At 37.9% G+C, this 19,517-nt stretch overlaps 1 protein-coding gene across 2 annotated transcripts in view; it reads right to left on the bottom strand.

The window, feature by feature from the left end:
• Positions 1 to 14,206, bottom strand: part of FCHO2 (FCH and mu domain containing endocytic adaptor 2) — a 75,313-nt gene extending 61,107 nt beyond the window's left edge. Inside the window, exons 1-2 of one of the 2 annotated variants that reach the window (XM_070743139.1) lie at positions 14,066 to 14,206; positions 2,647 to 2,738 (exon numbers count right to left, since the gene is read on the bottom strand). In XM_070743139.1, the coding sequence (XP_070599240.1) occupies positions 2,647 to 2,738; positions 14,066 to 14,098 (125 nt within the window). In that variant the 5' untranslated portion in view covers positions 14,099 to 14,206. The remainder of the gene's footprint in view (positions 1 to 2,646; positions 2,739 to 14,065) is intronic. The other variant, XM_070743138.1, reaches the window with a different exon arrangement.
• Between the last annotated feature and the right edge of the window lie 5,311 nt (positions 14,207 to 19,517).

The following is a 19,517-nucleotide window of genomic DNA, read 5'->3' as shown; positions in this document are numbered from 1 at the left end:
CAAGGCAAATGCTTTACCTAACCAACCAGAAGAAAGTAAGCTACACATAGCCTGACTCCAAGGAACAATCCTCTTGCCAGCATTATTATTCAGACTCAAGAAAGAACCAGAACCGAGTGATAACTCCCTCATTATAACCAACCCTATGTGAAATAGGAACCAGATCTCATCTTAATCTGTGCAGGCCAAATCAGATTAGAGTACCACTCAGGTCAAGTATAGGAAGGATTCCCTCCTATTCACAGCAGAGAGAAAAATTGGAGAAAGCCTTGGAAACAGTTAAGACCACCTCACACAAGCAAGATGAAAATAACGATGCAAGTCAAAGATGTCATCATGTGTGACAGTGGAATCTTAAATCATTGCATAGCTCAAACAGCTGGACACCAAGTGAAATGCTTCTCCTCTCAGTTGAGTAGAAGCATAGATAGAAACATAGAAACATAGAAGACTGACGGCAGAAAAATACCTCATGGTCCATCTAGTCTGCCCTTATACTATTTTCTGTATTTTATCTTAGGATAGATATATGTTTATCCCAGACATGTTTAAATTCAGTTACTGTGGATTTATCTACCACGTCTGCTGGAAGTTTGTTCCAAGGATCTACTACTCTTTCCATAAAACAATATTTTCTCATGTTGCTTTTGATCTTTCCCCCAACTAACTTCAGATTGTGTCCCCTTGTTCTTGTGTTCACTTTCCTATTAAAAATACTTCCCTCCTGGACTATTTAACCCTTTAATATATTTAAATGTTTCGATCATGTCCCCCCTTTTCCTTCTGTCCTCTAGACTATACAGATTGAGTTCATTAAGTCTTTCCTGATACGTTTTATGCTTAAGACCTTCCACCATTCTTGTAGCCCGTCTTTGGACCCGTTCAATTTTGTCAATATCTTTTTGTAGGTGAGGTCTCCAGAACTGAACACAGTATTCCAAATGTAGTCTCACCAGCAGTGTTCCCTCTAATTTTCTTTTGGGGTGGGCGGAAAAGTATAGTGTCTGAGCGGCAGTCCCTTTGGGACTGGGCGGCACAGAAATAATAAATAAATAAACAAACAAACAAACAAACAAAAAACCCACCCTGTTTTGCCTCAGAGAATTTCAAAATAAAATACTGTACTGTGTGTCTATAACAGTGAGCTCATAATAGGGCAACTCTATCAATATCAAAATGCCACTTAAATAGTTGAGCTACTTTCAAACTAGATTTTGATTTTCTTTCTCTCTTCCTTACTCCCATTCTTTTTCTTTCTCTTTTCCTTCCTCTCTTTTTTCTGTTTCTCTCTCTTCCTCTCTTCCTCTCTTCCTCTCTCTTTCCTTCCCTCTCACTCTTTCCCTCTCGGCTTCTGGGCAGGTTTGGAAAACTCTGAGTTGATGATGATTTTTAAGTGAGCGATTGCTCACTTCTCAGCTTAGAGGGAACTATGCTCACCAGCATTCTATATATCTTGTGTCTGATGTCCTAGGTGTTCCTTTTTTATGTTATCGTCCAACACCTCCAGGTTGTCTTATGTTTATTGTTGGAACTCTTATGTTTTGGGATGGCCGAGTCATTTGGTCAATTTTACGCTTTCATTAAAGGCTTTATTTTTCTTGCAAGGCACACAGCAGGTAAGTATATTATTCTATAGACTATTTCTGGATGTTGGCCCTAATAGGTGAAATATTGGGAAAATAGTGTAATAGTGACTATTTATAGAGATGGTATCTAAAGGAAGAGGAGTGAGTTCACCTTGATTGGAATTAGTGCTTGAAGTGCTGACTCCTTACTTTTTCTTTTCTATATCCCGTTTTCCACCCATTCCTGCCTGTCTAGCCATTGGAGTGATATGATGAAATCTCGCCAATATTTCCTATGAAGAGACTCATGAGGTACTATCGCAGGAACTTCCTGCTTGCTGTGGATAGGACTTCACTAAGTCATGTGATCCAGAGTGTTATATTATTATTATTATTATTATTATTATTATTATTATTTATTTATTTATTTATTTACAAATCACACTTATATGGCTGCCCATTTCAGAAAAAAACTACACTGGTGGTGTACATCAAATAATCAACAAATATATACAGATAAATAATTTAAAATAATTTCTAAAAATGAAAAATTACCATAAAATTTAAAATATACAAACCTCAGTGAGAGTAAAAAGCGAAACCATCTAAAAATATCTATTTCTATATAGAGAAATATATAGATGAATGCACATATTTGTAATAAAAATGACTGAAAATTTAAACTCAATATGATTACAAACTAACTCAATAGTAGAGAAAGCTGACCGGATTAGTAAATGAAAGGTGAACTATGTCATGGAAACAGGACCATAAATTAATTTCTAGAAAGGTTTAGAACAATACATTAAACAATACAATTATTAATTAAATAATAATGCATTATATAATTGTGTTAACACAATATGAAACACAATGAGAAGTATTTAAAGAAAGAACCACAAAACTATTCCTAAAACCTGATGTGTTTATTTCAACAATCAGAATTTTCTGCCAGCATTGTTATTACGGAATGCTTAGAAGTTGGTCTGGAAAGCATCCAAATTAAGCATAGCTGCTTTAAGGAATGCACTCTTTCAATTTCTGCATAGATCAAGAAAAATGAGCTAAAAAGGTCACTTACCTTTCTCTTATAAAATCTGCTAATTCCTTTGTAGATGTATGGCCATGTTTCATATTATGATAAAGGACATCAAAGCCATTATTCCTTTCACCCTAGATTAAAATGAAAACATCACAGTTCATATAAGGCATAAAACAAATAATTAAAACCATTAAATAAAAACAAAACTGGCAGCAAAACCAGAATGAAGTGGTGTCCTGAGACCTGATTATTATTTGTAGGTAATGGTATTCATCCAATATTAAAAAGGCAAATTTCCAATGACAGAAAATTGAACTTAAGTGATTTTGGGGAACCCCATCAAGTTCTCATCAAACCTTACAGTTCTAGAGCTTGAAAAAAACACTGTTATAAGAGAATACAGTATTTAGAGTTACAACCAAACAGATGCAAACTTACGGCGCATTATATGCAATCTTGTACACTCTTTAAAAAGAATGTTTGGATTTGAAGTCACTTTTCTTGTATAAGATTTGTAAGCCAAAAGAGAACTGAAGTAGGATCATAAACTGTAGTTTCATTTAGCAACTGCTTTACCTAATGAGTTGCCAGTCCCAACTGTAGTTGCTATACAAGAGCTACCCATACATGATACAGCTGTAGTGAGACAATAATAATTTAGGAAACTTATATTTTAAATATGCATTTTTAAAAATAAACAAAGCTTTATTAATATGCATTAAATAGGATTAAACTTACAGGCTCCATATTTTAATAAAGATACAACCACCACCTACTTATTTTCCCGCTTCATATATACACCCATCAAATTATCTAACCAATTACTCATTCACACAATATATTATAAATCAAACTTAAAAGATAATGAATGCCGCATGAAGACTGGTTGGTTTGCTCAACGTTCAGAACACTGAAGTCTTTTCATAGAGAAGTCTCTAGTGAATCAAGATAAAGAAAATGAAAATTGTGATATGCCATGAAAGATAAAATGTATCAATTTATTTTACCATGAAGCAGTTAATTATTTATTTATTATTTTACTTTGACTACTAAGGCTATGAAGATAGATGCAGGATGACTGTTGAGATAGTGGCAGTAGTTTAAATGTATGAGAAATGGTCCTTGTGCAAAAAGTAATGACAAACAATGAAGCTGTTAGTTAGGTCTACTGAAGACCCACTAAATGTGAAAATGCTGGAATTGTAAGGAGAAGTAATTTCCCACCAGCTTCCCTGGAGCTGAACCTTAAGGTATTTATCTGCCTTTTATTTATCCTACCAATGTCCCCTTATTAAGATCTTTCCTTTGCCTTAGGAATCTAAAATGAGTAATCCCATCTTGGGCCTATTCATTCCCAATTGCCATGTCTCAGCTACTGAAGTACACTTTTTAGAAAAAACAAATCACTATAAACTTTTTAAAACTTTCCCTGTCCTGCCATGTTAGCAATAGATATGATATTTATGCAGGAGATCATTAAGACCAGAAAATTATTTCAAGGATTCCTCCAGGATAATAAGGTTGAGAAAGGTTATGAAGAAACAGGACAGGGGAGGTTGAGGAATGGCTGTATCCCGTCCCCTGTGCTATTGTCTCTCCTGTATCTCATATCTTTTCTCTTCTATCCCTATATCCTTTCTTCTATGCTCTCATTGATATATTTTATTCCTATATTTTCTCCTCTATTGTCTCCTTGATATATTTCACTTCGAATATATCCACTATAATCTCCATTGTGTATTATTATGTATTGGACTGACTGACTGACTGACTGACTAAATAAATAAACAAACAAACAAATTTACAGCCACGTACTGAGGCCATAGCTAGGGCCCATTCTTGCCTGTTCCCACTACCACTGCTGCAACTCCTCACTATTAGCACTCCAAGAGAGGATCTGTATTGTACTAAGTTATACAGTAAACTGCATAGTCAATCTAAACGTGCACTGTTTATTTGATTCTTCAGAACCACTGATGAGCAGGCAGGCATTTTCGGTCGCAGTCTTCATCTAGTTTGCCCTGGCCTTGTTATCCCCAATATATGAGGAGGGAGCAATGACATTTGCTTTTGGAATATTCCTCACCCTTGCAGGATTTTCTCTAACTATTGTTGTGTGGTACAGAAAATTAGAGGGTTGCATTCATTAACGCCAGGCTTGAGAGCCCTAGCAGTATTCATGTTGTTATTGACAATACTTACTTTAAGAAGAATCTAGGTTCATGTTCTATTTGCATATAAATAGAAGCAGAATATATAATCACTCCTCATTTATAATTAAGGATTTGGATCCCAAAGATAATCCAAACAAGCAGATTTTTCATTTATTGAAACTGGCACTGATGCTGACCATAAATGGCAGAAAATATTGCCCAGTGTCTGTATTGAAAACTCCAGATCTTTAGTTATTTTTACATTCAAATTACACAGTAAAGTAGCAAGGTTCCTACACCACTGTGATTAAAGATTTAATATGAAAGTCAGAAGATGTCTTTGAGGAAATTTTCCAATGTTGTTTTCTGTGTTTATGTAGTAAATTTATGCATGTACACAAAGAGATAAAATATGCAAGATCTTAAATTCCTATAATACACTTTTTGTAATGAGACTTAAATTTTTTCAATGGAATGGAATGGAATAGCAGAGTTAAAAGGGACTTTGAAGGTTTTCTAGTAGTACAACCCACTGCTTAGGTAGGAAACTCTATACATTTCAGACAAATGTTGTCCAATCTCTTCTTTAAAATTTCCAGTGTTGGAGCATTGACAACTTCTGGAGACAAATTGTTCCACAGATTGTTCTGTCAGGAAATTTCTTCTTAGTTCTAGGTTGCTTTTTTCCCTAAAAATAAATATTGTGAATTGAAACTGTCTTCTCAATAATGAAACATCATTTGGATTAGTTTTTGCTTTGTTTTGCAATATAGCTTACATTGTTCAGTTGCCAGATCAGAAATCAAGGGTCTAAAAAAATGTTTTCTGGATCATCCCAACTATCCCTATCATTTCCGTACAATGGATATCAATTGTGGATTCAAAATAGCAACATCCTCAACATTGTCCCTATTTTTAGGGCTTTAGGTTAGCGATGAAAAACCAACCTTACTTTTTAGGGCGTTTGAAACATGAAATTTCTAAGGAAATTGACTTAACAGTGTTTCCAGAAGGTCTTTTTTGGTAAATGAGGGCTGAAAATACCCTATTATTGGTGTTTTTACAAAAACATCACCTTTTGTAAGATATGTCACTCAATTTGTAAAATATTGGAAAGCAGTGGGAGAATGAAAATTTATATTTGAAAACCTTACGTTGCTAAGTTATCATGCACAAAGTTTCACATTTCTCATACCTTTCCTTCCAGAGATATGAGAAGCCAAACTTTAACCTTTTGTTGAGCCCTAATATTGGAACCTCAGAGTCATACTGTAGAAGGTTGCGGTAGGGGGGGTCACACAAGTGACTATATTTCCACAAGTATTGCATTAGGTAACATAACATTTTACCAATGTTCATTGGGGACATATGTGCATGTTTGCACAAAATTTCATCAAAATTTTGATGAAGCATGGATCCAGACCACTTGACATGGAATGACCCTTCTAGTAGTTATCCTATACTCCAGCTCCTCAGAAGGATTTGATTCATATCTGCCAGACTATTCAGAATCCTGGGATGTAATCCACCTGGTCTCTGAGAGTGATCTTCGAGTCCTAGTGGACAACCAGCTAAACATGAGCCAGCAGTGTGCAGTGGCACATTAAAAAGCCAATGCCATCCTAAAATGCATTAACAGAGGGATACAATATAAATCTAGTGAAGTACTAATGCCACTCTATAAAGCCTTAGTTAGACCACACCTAGAGTATTACATCCAGTTTTAGTCACCGCACTATAAAAAAAATGTTGAAATTCTAGAAAGTGTGCAGAGGACAGCAACCAGGATAATTAGGGGACTGGAAACTAAAACATATGAGGAATGGTTGTGGGAACTGGGCATGGCTAGTCTACTGAACAGAAGGACCAGGGGTGACATGATAGCAGTGTTCCAATATTTGAAGGGCTGCCACAGAGAGGAGGGGTCAAGCTATTTTCCAAAGCATCTGAAGGCCAGAAAAGGAGTAATGGATGGAAACTGACAAAGAGAGATTCAACCTAAAAATAAGGAGGAACTTTCTGACAGTGAGGACATTCAGCCAATGGAACAGCTTGCCTTCAGAAGTTGTGAGAGCTTCTTCACTTGAGACTTTCAAGCAGAGATTAGACAGTTGGAAATGATGTTGGGCAGTGATGGCTAACATTTTTGCTGTCATGTGCCAAAAGTTGGGGGGAGCATGGGGGGGGGTGTCACACAGGTTTCGTGCCCACACCCATAATTCAATGTGCCCCACTCCCAGCACGCACTCCCCTCAGCGCTCCCCCTCTTTTGGCATGTGATGGTATAGTGGGCCTGTTTTTCACCCTCCCTGGACTGCAGAGGCTTTCTAGGAGTCTGGGGAGGGCAAAAATAGCCTTCCTTGCCCCTCTGGGTGCTTTCCAGAAGCCAGAAACAGCCTACTTCTTGACTTCTGGTAGGACCGGATGGCCTGGTTTTTGCCCTCCCCAGCCTCCAGAGGCTTTCTTAGGGCTGGGGAGGATGAAAAGGCCCTCACCCACCCCCACAGAGTCCCTCTGGGGGCACAAACACCATCCCAGAGCCTCTGCACAAGCCTTTTACTTATCTCAAAATGAACTGGAGACTCCTGGGAGAGTAGGGGGAATGGACAGCTGAAAATCAGCTGGCCAGAGTGCACATGCATGCTGGAGCTGATCTTTAGCAATGGCTCCCGTGCCAGCAGATATGGCTCCGCGTTCCACCTGTGGCACATGTGCCATAGGTTCACCATCATGGGTGTAGGATCTTCTCAAATAGTGGGGTGAGCCCCCTGAGGGGGGCCGAGTGATGCCGGGGGGGGGGAACACATGGCCCCAGTGAATGTGATTTTTTTTGCCGCAGGGAGTAGGGGTTTTTTTTTGCACCAAACAATAGCACACAGCACAGAGCAGGAGATATGAAGTGCAGATAACAAACCCTTAAGAGACACCATGGGAAAATATTTAACAGGGATGAAAAGAGAGAGATGGAGCTAATGAGACAAACGTAACTTTCACAAAAGCTAAGACAGGGAAATATGATGAAGCGTATATAGCACTTGGCTTCATTGTGTCTACAGTGGGAGACGAGGAAAGACCGGTATGTCTAAAAAGGTTGGCAGTAAACAGCATGAAGCCAAATACATTAAGGCATCACTTAAACACATTTTACACCCCAATCACACTGATAAGCCACTTGTGTTTTTCCAGCAAAAACATGCCAAATATTGCACACCATTGTTCCAGTGGAGAGTTGAGGGGGCACGAAATGTTTATTCATTGGGGGGGAGTCATAAGTTACAGAAAATAATTGAGAAGCACTGGCTTAGAGCCAGGTTATCTTCGAGACCACACAACTCCCAGAGACCAGTAAGATTCCACAGGGTTGGTCTCCTCCAGATCATGTCAGCTGGTGGGCCCACAGAGTGCCTTCTCTGTGGCTGCCCTGGATCTCTGGAACCAATTACCTCCGGAGATCAGGACTTTTCCCACCCTATTGGTCTTCCGAAAAGCTGTTACCTGGTTTCCTGGCAAGCCTGGGGCCGTTGATCTTGCGGTTGTAATTGGCAAGATCCAGCTATGGAATGATATCTATGGGTTTTAAATTGTTTTAATGTTTTAAATATTTTATTCTGCTGTTAAGCCACCTGGAGTCCTTTGGGAGTTTGGCAGCATATAAATTTAATAAAATAAAATAAATAATAAATAAATCAGTGGACTGATCATTTCCTTGACTTTTTTCCTCTTACTTACAGAAAAAACTTTTTAAAATTAATTTTGGCATTTGTTTTAAGTTCATTCTGAGCTTTAGCTTTCCTGACTGTGTCCTTGCAGATTTGGATTATTTCCTGGAATTCTGTTTTGCTTATGTGACCCTCTTTTTATTTTTTTATACTTGTCCTTTTTACCTCTCAGTTTATCAGAGAGTTCTTAATGTACCCATGCTGGTTTCATCTAGGATCTCTTCTTTTTCTTTCTCTGTGGCATTGTGTTATATTGCACAATATATAATCTCATTTTCAGAGTTTCTTTAGAATCCGGAGTAGTTTGAATTTCTATCCATGGAATCTTTCTTTCAATTTGTTGAAGTCAATTTTTAAAGTCTAAATCTTTAAGACTTGTTTGCTTACTTGTGTTTGCATTATGTATACCGTAATTCCAGTTCAATATGATCACTGTGTCCCCAATAACCTCAGTCTGGTCTAATCTAGTTCCTTCCTCTATTTTTTAAATGATATAGTCTTCAGCTAGACTCTTCAGCAATTTATTTGAATGGAAACATTTTGAAACTGAACTTCATGTAATCTTTGAGAATCATATGTATAACACAAACTAAAATAAAAATATCTATTTCCAATCCTTTGTGGCCATTATATTAAGAACAGTAGGTACAAATGCAAACTTAATTAATCTTTATCACCCAATTATTTGCTTCATCAGTTTAGTTAAATCTGATCCTATCATGGAAATGAAAGTAGCTGTGTAAGCAACTACAAGAAAACAGTATTATCAAGTGACAAGAGCATTTCCATGATGAAATTCTCAGTACAAAACAGGAAACATATTACAGGAACTCCTTGTTTTGTTCATATACTAAATATATCCAAAAGTTTGCAGAATTGATAAAACGTATTATCTTATTTGCTCAAAGTATCTGAATTTATATTGTTTAATAGGACAGCAACAATTCAGGTTTTGTACTAACAAGATAGAAACATGGTCTTTTGTAGCTTGGGAAATAAATTAGAAAATAGTAAAATTACAAATAATATTCAATGTTCATATATCTAATATAAGCTATAAGAAAAAGATTTGTTCTACAAAGAGAATTCTTCTTTTAATAAATGTATGAAAACTATGATTGAATGCTCAAAATATATAACTTTTGCATGTTATATTGTCTTACTTGTTCTTTGTTTTAAGAATGAAAAAAAAATCCCACAACATTTAAAAATTCAAAAAAATCTAAAATGAGGAAAATTCTTCTTTACAAAACAACCTGTGAACCACAATAACTTGATGGAATCCTTACACTGTAATATTAATACTATTGAGCTGAGTCCTGGGTTACCCTAGCCTGCCTATATCATTTTAAAGTATAATATATATTATGTACATAATATATACATAGCTTATTCTGCAACAATAACACCTATTTAAATTCATTGCATCACTTCCCATTTATTCACCCACAAGTAAGGAAACAAAATGTGCTGTAAATTGTAAGATATTAAAGATTATCTACACAGCAAAAACTTTAGAGAATAAAAAAGGCTTTTTACTTTTCATCCATTGGGCTAAACTAGAACTATTACAATGGGTATAAATGTCTAAATGTAAGTACAAATCCAAATACTGCAAGTGAAATTGTTCAGTCTTACTATTTTACTATTTTCCGCTGTGTTACTCCGATCCTTTACTCTAGACGATGCAAAATAAACCTCATAATTTCTGTGCGCTACTACTGGACAACTGTGGCAAAATCTGAAGCCAAGAATATAATATAGCACCTCATATGGAACTTAATCAGGTAAAAAAGCTGACTAATTATGTTTTATTATGCTAACCTTTTTAAGGTCCAAGAATGTTTTAAGCAACTCAATTTATAGTCCACTAGACTAAAAGATATACCTAGATTATTCAAGATTTCCAACTGTCAAGTCAATCTCCTTCATCTTATACCCGTTCCTTTGATTTAATTTACTTGGTACCTCAATACTGGATTTTACACTGAATTTCTTCCAGTGGTTTTAAAGTTTGCCTTCTTCCTTGTTGCTAATTATTCTGTTTTCTGTTTGCTTTGTGTTTTAGGCAAGTTTAATAACTACTTCTTTCACACTCATCCAAATAATCACAAAAATGATGAAAGTCACGAGGATTAAGAAGACACTTTCATTATGAAGATCTGCCTCTAAAATAACACAAACATTAATTAATATTTGTTTCATTTGACTCTACAATCTGCTCTGGACTGAAATATGAACATCGACAATTTCAAGTCAAAGTTGGCTTATAGTAAGAATCCAGAAAAGATCGTCTCAGTAATGCCACTGTTTACTTCCAGAATTATGAGAGATTTTGATGTTATGGTTGAAATTGCAAATAATAATACAGTACTAAAAATTCCTAACCAACTGCCCATCCCAAATAAGCTAAGATCAGTAATGGTTCTAAAGTAAAATTAGAATTAAGAGCTTTCCCAAGAAATATGTCTTGTTTACTAAGAACAAACAGAAAAATGTTTACATATTATTGACTATGATATCAAATATCTCTCTACAGGAACAGTTGCAGTTCTTGCCAAATCAAAAGTGGTTACAAAAAAAAAGGGAAAGAGGGGAGGGCTCCACATTCATCAAGCAGAAACAGAAACATAAACACAAGAACAAGGGGACACAATCTGAAGTTAGTTGGGGAAAAGATCAAAAGCAACGTGAGAAAATATTATTTCACTGAAAGAATAGTAGATCCTTGGAACAAACTTCCAGCAGATGTGGTTGGTAAATCCACAGTAACTGAATTTAAACATGCCTGGGATAAACATATATCCATTGTAAGATAAAATACTGGAAATAGTATAAGGGCAGACTAGATGGACCATGAGGTCTTTTTCTGCCGTCAGTTTTCTATGTTTCTATGTAAATGGTGGTGAATAGGTGGAATATTTACCTCCCAGTTTCACAGATTCTGGAAAAAGGAAGTCACTTCACCATATAGGTAATTGCAGAATTAACACAAAAGTTGCAATGATCACGAATAAAGCTACCTTGTCTCCAAGAAAGTTCCAGGAGTGTGTTCTGGACCAGATCACTTGAACTGTTAGTAACCCACTGGTGATGTAATTTTGGCATTGTGGATCTGGTTCTGTCTGTGCCGGTTCATGCTTGCCATGTTTTTTCTTACTTTTCGGGTGATTTTCTTGTGTTTGGATGACTTCTCCTTATTCTGTGCTTTGAAAAATGCCCCCCCCCCCCGGGCGGCTCCAGGGTTAATACTGAGCTTTATTTCTTTCCCTGAAGCACAGTTGATCAACTGATCAACTGTGTTTTGGGCGGAATCCACCTTCTGAGCATGCGCAGAATAAAATCGCATGAGGGAATGTGAGAAAGATCACGATGCAAGCCGGTGGCAAAGGTAAGTAGAACCCACCCCTGTACTGTTCATAGCAGCAGCAGTCATTTTGTGGATGCTAACTTTTGTATCAGTACTGACAAAATAAAAAGGTAGCCAAGTTAGTTGTCAGGGAGTGTACCTCTTTTATTTCAATGGGAGTAGTTTCGGAGTAAACATAATTATGTAATATATATGAGAATATAAAAATAATTTCCATGATGGAAGATATCTTAAGGCTCTTCAAACCTCAACTACATAGATACACACATACACACATATATACACATACATATACCAACATATATTATTTGTATGTATGATATACATGTAGAGATAGATATATAGATATATATGATAAAATGGTTTATTTTTACCATATGCAATATAATTATGGACATGTCTATTTAAATATAAATTTCATAAATTCCTTTTATTTTAATGGGTTTCATTCTATTTGCAACCTTAATCAGCATTAGCCCAGTACACTTTTAAACAACTATTTTCAAGAAAAGCAAATCCACTTGGCAACTAAACTTACATAGTCCTTTTGAAATTCTGCAGAGACATTTCATTATAATTTTTAAGATAGTAATTAACACTAAACCAGTGCTAATGTCTATGTTAGCAGCCTGTTCATAGTTTTAAGATTATGGCTTGCCCAACTAATAACTACTTATACAGTTTCCTCCTAAATTTTAAAGTCAGGAAGAGAGAGAGGGAAAAATGCATCCCCTTAATAGTTTTCCTCCCGGGTCAGTGTGCACATACACATAAGCATGGAGTCTGGTAAATGTACAATTTCCTAAAACCGGAGGATCAACTTAAGGATCAGCTTGCCTTTATTTCTGAAACACCGCTAATCCTTCCTAAGAAGCAATTTCAAGTACTCAAGGTACATAACAATACCAGTTTTCAGCTGGTGACTTCAGCTTTCCTTTGTTTTCTGGCTTTTGTCTAAAGCAGAGGTCTTCCAACCTGGCCACTTTTAAGGCCTGTGGACTTCAACTCCCAGAATTCTCCAGCCAGCAAAGCATATAGCACAGCTGGCTGGGAGAATTCTGGGAATTGAAGTCCCACAGTCTTAAAGGGGCCAAGTTGGAAGACCTCTGGTCAATAAAGTCACTTTTTTCAAAAACACTCTTCTCTCTCTCTCTCTCTCTCTCACACACACACACACACACACACAAACTCAATGATAAAGGTAAGGAAAAGAAGCGAGAAGGGCAACACGAACTACAGCAGTGTTTCCCAACCTTGGCAACTTGAAGATATCTGGACTTCAGCTCCCAGAATTCCCCAGCCAGAATTCTACGGAGTGATTGTAATTCCCCCAAAGCCTTACCGAAAATGATCAGTTTCATTTTAGAAATCCCTGGAAGGAGAGAAATAAACATAGAAAATTGACGGCAGAAAAAGGCCTCCTGGTCCATCTAGTCTGCCCTTATACTATCTCCTGTATTTTATCTTAGGATGGGATCTATGTTTATCCCAGGCATGTTTCAATTCAGTTACTGTGGATTTAACCAACCACTGCTGGAAGTTTGTTCCAAGCATCTACTCCTCTTTCAGTAAAATAATATTTTCTCACCTTGCTTCTGATCTTTGCCCCAACTAACATCAGATCGGGGGCCCCTGATTCTTGTGTTCACTTTCCTATTAAACACACTTCCTAAAAGGAGATTGCTGGATCAAAACTTCCAGGGAACGAATGAAGCAGCTCTCGTGTTTCATTCGCGGAGTGGGTGGGAAGTAAACAATCTCATCCCCCGACTTTCCCCTCAGGCCGAGTCGCCTCACAAGACGGTCCTCGCTTGACCGCGGTGGCCAAACCTCCAGCTGACCAAGAAGAGGCGGGTAGGAGGGCGACCGAGCAGGTGGCTCTCTCCCCACCCCGAAGAACGACCCTCGGGGTGGAGGGGGGACACGAGTCCCGCAAGGAAAGTGACTTGGGGAAAGGCGGCGTCCCCCGTTGCTGCCCTTGAGCCCCGGTCTGTAACCCGCAACGTTTCCCTGGACAAACAAACACGCAAACAGCCCCCGCCGCCTTAGCCACCGACCCGACGGCAGGCCCCAACCCCGCTCCCAAGTGGCCACGGGCGCCGCCGGCTCCCACAGCTCGCCGGCCCCCAATTCTCGCCGCTTTAACCGCAGTGACAGAGCCTACCCTCCTGAAGCCAACAAAAGACCGCCCCCTCCCGAGCAGGAGCAGCCCCTACCCAAAAACTTTCCACGAAGTACTCCATGACCATCTCGCCAGCTTCGGGCCCGGTTCCTTCCGTCGAACCGGAGGCCTCGCTCAGGAAAAAGAGGAAACGGCTTAGCAACTCCGAACGCCGCCCTTTTTTCTTTTTTTTTCTATCTCCTCACGGCACAACGGCGAACTCCCCGTTTCCAGTGAATCCAGGCAGGCAGGCAGAGTGGCGCATGCGCAGGCGCCCGATGGCCGGTCAAGGCGCAGGCACCAAAGTTCGAAACAAACATTAGACGCTGGGACGCGCCCGCCCGCCTTCCCTTCGGGAAAGGATTGAGCAGGCGCGCTAGGGCGGGCGGGAGCGGGGAAGGCCGAGAGCCACGGAGTGTTCGCAAGATCTGCATTTTATTTATTTATTTTTGCTGGTGTGTGTGTGTATTGCAAGTCTGGTGGAAAGGGGGCGGAGGCCCCAGGAGCCTTCTAAGGTGGATGGAAAAGGCGAGAGGATATCCAAACATTCAAAGCCCCTCCTCCCCAGTCAAGCTGATTCCTTGTTTTAGTAGGTTATGGGCACAAACCTGGTTGTGGTCTTTCAGACATTGCTAACAAGATACACTTGTAGTTTCGTGATTCGTACTTCACTTTGTCCGGAGAGCTAAAGATAGGTTGTGCGTGTTGGATTTATAAAGATAAATTGTGTGTGTTATAGTGAACGAGGTTGGCGGTGTTGCAGAGGATGAACACAATTCACATGATTGTGTTAATGGAAAACACACAATATTCATTGTACAATGGTACCTCTACTTACGAACTTAATTCGTTCCGTGACCAAGTTCTTAAGTAGAAGTTTGTAAGAAGAAACAATTTTTCCCATAGGAATCAATGTAAAAGCAAATAATGTGTGCAATGGGGAAACCACAGGGAGGGTGGATTCCGTTTCCTCCCAGGAGATTCCTAGAGAGGCCCCCGAGTCTTCTCCCTACTTTTTCCGGCCGTTTCCTCCCAGGAGATTCCTAGAGGCCCCAGAGAGGCTTCTCCCCACCTTTTCTGGCTGTTTCCTCCCAGGAGATTCCTACAGGCCCCAGAGGGGCTTCTCCCCTCCTTTTCCAGCCATTTCCTCCCAGGAGATTCCTAGAGGCCAACAGAGGCTTCTCCCTGCCTCTTCCAGCCCTGTTTTCTCCCAGGAGATTCCTAGAGAGGCCCCACAGAGGCTTCTCCCTTCCTTTTCCGGTTAGTTTCGGATACTTGGGTTTGTCAGTGGAAAATGGTTCGTGAGACGAGGCAAAAAAATCTTGAACACCCGGTTCTTATCTAGAAAAGTTCATTAAGTAGAGGCGTTCTTAGGTAGAGGTACCACTGTCAAAATTTGACCAATCCTCCCCATCATCCAGCCAGAGCTAAAGAAGCTTCTTGGATGAGAACCAAACCTCTTAAGTAAAACCCAGAAAGTCCAGTTGTCTTTGGGACAATTATGACTTGGATGACTGAAAATCTCCAGCCATTTGACCAGAATTCTAACACTGGGTTCCCCCCCCCTTTGTAATTCAGGTAGTCTGTGACATAACCACCATAGTTGAGTCCAAAAATTCTGTTGCTAAGTGACACATTTGTTAAGTGATTTTTGCTCCATTTTATGACTGTTAAGTGAATTCCTGTTAAATTAGTAACTATTAAGTTATTAAGTGAATCTGGCTTCCCCATTATGTGATTCCCTTTTGCTTATCAAAAGGCTGCAAAAGGGAATCACATAATTATGGGACATTACAATTGTTAGTTGCCAAGTCTGAATTATGATCATATAACTATGGAGATGCTGTAATGTCCATGAGTGAAAAATGGTTATGTCATTTTTTTCAATAGTTGTAACTTTGGACCGCTACTAAATGAACTGTTGTACGTTTAAGACTACCTCTACATGTTTTTGCTCCGTTTCTTCATCTTTTCATTTTTGTCTAAAAAGAATATTATGCGTCACTTTGAATGATAAAGACACCATTGGTTCTGGATTAATACTGAGCACGATTTTTGCAATTTCTCCATAAAGTGCAACATCCTGAAAGTATCCCTTACCGTAACCAATTTGTTACACTTAATTCTGCCTTGTGGATAAAATATAGGGATACCTCATCATTCGAAAAGTCATACAAAATTTTTGAGATACAAACCCGGGGTTTAAGATTTTTTTGCCTCTTCTTCCAAACTATTTTCACCTTACAAACTCAAGCTGCCGCCACTGGGATGCCCCGCCTCCTGACTTCTGTTGCCAGCAAAGCAACCTTTTTTGCGCTGCTGGGATTCACGAGGCTCCTCTCCATGGAAACATCACCTCCGGACTTCCGTGTTTTTGCGATGCTGCAGGGGAATCCCAGCAGCGCAAAAATGGGTGCTTCGCTGGCAACGGAAGTCCAGAGGTGGGGGTTCCCAGCGAGGGGAGCCTCAGCAAAATCGCAGCATCACAAAAACATGGAAGTCCGGAGGTGGGGTTTCAAGGACTTCTGTGTTTTTGCGATGCTGCAATTTCACTGAGGCTCCCCTCGCTGGGAAACTCACCTCTGGACTTCCGGATTCCCCTGAAGCATCGCAAAAACACGGAAGCCCGGAGGTGGGGTTTCCCATGGAGGGGAGCCTCAGGAGAATCCCAGCAGTGCAAAAACAGGCGCTTTGGCTGGCAAAAGGGGTGAGTTTTGGGTTTGCACGCATTAACCGCTTTTCCATTGATTCCTGTGGGAAACATTGTTTTGTCTTACAAACTTTTCACCTTACAAACCTCGTCCCAGAACCAATTAAGTTCGTAAGATGAGGTATCACTGTACTATTAAATTGCAGGCTCTTTATGTTAGTGATGTACAGTACAAAAAATATAGAAGCTGATTTCTAAGTATTTTTTTCAAGATCCCAGATTTCCATCTAGACTTTGCAAACTAGACTTCATATTATCCCAATATTCCTGGATGTATGCCCGTTTCAGGTTCCATTCCCCTCACCACCCATTAAAAATATTTAGTCTTATGTACAGTATCCCAGTTCCTAAATAACCTAACTATTCATCAACCAAGACCACTGGGTCTTGTAAAGATTCCAACTTAAGGCAGGGGTCTCCAACCTTAAAGTTGCCAATGTTGTATTTTATACATTGAATATTGAAGGTTTTACAAGTCATTTTTCCTTGTTTTTAACTGCTGTGAACCACTCAGTTACTTGGGTGAGATGGGTGGTCGTACAAATTGAATAAATAAAAAATAATACTACTGCAATGCATCTTGTATATTTATGAAAATGGCTAGGAACACTTAAGAGTTGATAATCAGTAAGATCAGATTATTGCCTATGTATTTCTCAAATTCAAACCCAGATTCTAGCTTAGATTTATGCAGCTCTAACATGATTTGGATCTTAAGAATGCCAAAATGGATATGCAATCTGTGAAGAACACTTATAAATTCCAATTTATTGGGAAGCCAGATCAGCTAATTGTAGAAATTGGATCTTTTTTGCAATGCCTTTAGAGATCTGTGGAAAACCAAATTTTGGACATTTTCTCCCTTCTTTTATAGGTCAGAATTCTTAACATGCTTGTGCAGTTTTTTACAGTTTATATTTTTTTTATTTAAGACAACAAATGTGTAATTATTCCTTAGTTATCATAAAGCTTTTATTTTTGTATGTGTCAATAAATTCAACTATGATAAAAATCCAGTGAATAGATTTTCTTGAAGTCACTTATCATTCAAAAAATATCTTGATGCCAGATATTAATCATGGCAACATTTCTGTTACAAATATAAATAGATATATTAATGTAATAATTTAACTGGAAAATAACTGTTCTAAAATAGAAATTCAATTCATATTAAATTGTAAGAGAGGAACATCTCAAAATCTATTAATTTTGCCTATTTGCTGCTAAAGCCAAACTAAAAGTAATGTATATTACATAGAGATATATAAACAGTGATTATTAATTAAATCTATGTTTTTTTCCCTGTAGCCAGTAATATCTTTCCAAATATCAGGACAAACTGGAAGCTACATAAATGAATATTCAATTAAAACAAATCATTTTCAATGGCACCTTCTCTTTTCATTAAGAATCAGAGTGCAGCATCTATTTAAACAAATTTTATTAACAGTCAAGCAGTGATTAACATTCACATCTATTATCACATCATACAAATGTAAATACAAAATTACTACATTACAATATATATTCTCTGCATGATCCAAAATATTTGGTGGCCCCAAAAATTCTTTAGAATTCAGCAGCTTATCAAAAATTGAAACCATATTGCGTTTAAGATGAAGCTTTGTTGGCAGAGGCAGACAAGAAAAAAAAACAACTTAATAAAGTTTGAGACGTTGCTGAAGGATATGTTTGAAGGGAATATTCTAACACATGGAAAACACATCCAATTTAATGCTTTCAAGCAAACTCGTACAACCTAAGTTGTCAGCAGAAAGATCTATTATTTAACTATTGTTAGTAATCCAATTCAGATAAACAACCTTATGGCAAAGTTGATTAGGAGAAAAAGTGTAGTATCTTTAGGGGAAAGAAGACAGAAATTGCTATCCAAAATGTTTTAATTGTACATACAAAAGTAGTACTGATTCTAAAATGAACTGTCACACGAGAAACAAGTTATTAGGTGGGGAAGGTTAGGGAAATTCCATTTCATAAATGCTACAATTAATTTGAAGTTTAACTATCTTGTTTAAAAGTGCATCTATCCAGCAAAATAAGAACAAATAATTACTTTAATATAACCATTAAAGTTTCTCTGTTATGCTTTCCCTCAGTCTTTTAGTAATGAAACTGCACTGTATATGCCCATATTAAAAATTCAGTCAGGACAGCCTAAATGCTGATTTGTTTTGACAAGCAAATATAGAATATAGCTTTAAATTGCAGGCATTGTAAATTAAGAACATCAGAAATTTCGGTGCAGTATTAAACTGTATTAAAATGTCAAGTTGTTAATCTAATCACCTCAAAATCAAAATATCCTAAAGAGCCAAATGCTTACCACAGTACATCAATGACATACAAACAGCAATGTTAATTTAAGAGATTACTGCTTGGCATTAGTAGTTTATATAAGAAAAAATGATAATTTTCATGTTTATTCTCTAGGCATTCATTATTCCAAAAAAGCCTAGACTACTCAGATATGAACATATTCCAGGTCATAATCTCTTTTGTTTTAAATCAGGAACATAGCTTTGCACTGCACAATATAAAGTCTCTTTTATGGTGATTATTGGGTACTATTCATACAGATGCATTCATTTCTTTAAAAGAATGTTATATATCCTTGTTGATACATTCAATATGAATAAAATAAGTAATTGCTGTCCCATAGTAACTCAATTTAGATATGAAAGTTTAAGACATTAGGCAGTTCTATATGAACAACAAACTGGTACTCTTATGAAATAAGCCTCTATCTAAACAAAAGGGTATAAGATTATTTACCTGA

This window comes from Erythrolamprus reginae, chromosome 2 (assembly GCF_031021105.1).
Source record: "Erythrolamprus reginae isolate rEryReg1 chromosome 2, rEryReg1.hap1, whole genome shotgun sequence".
Lineage (NCBI taxonomy): Eukaryota > Metazoa > Chordata > Lepidosauria > Squamata > Dipsadidae > Erythrolamprus > Erythrolamprus reginae.
The sequence above is the reverse complement of the archived record's forward strand: the minus strand, read 5'-3'. Positions and strand labels throughout refer to the sequence as shown.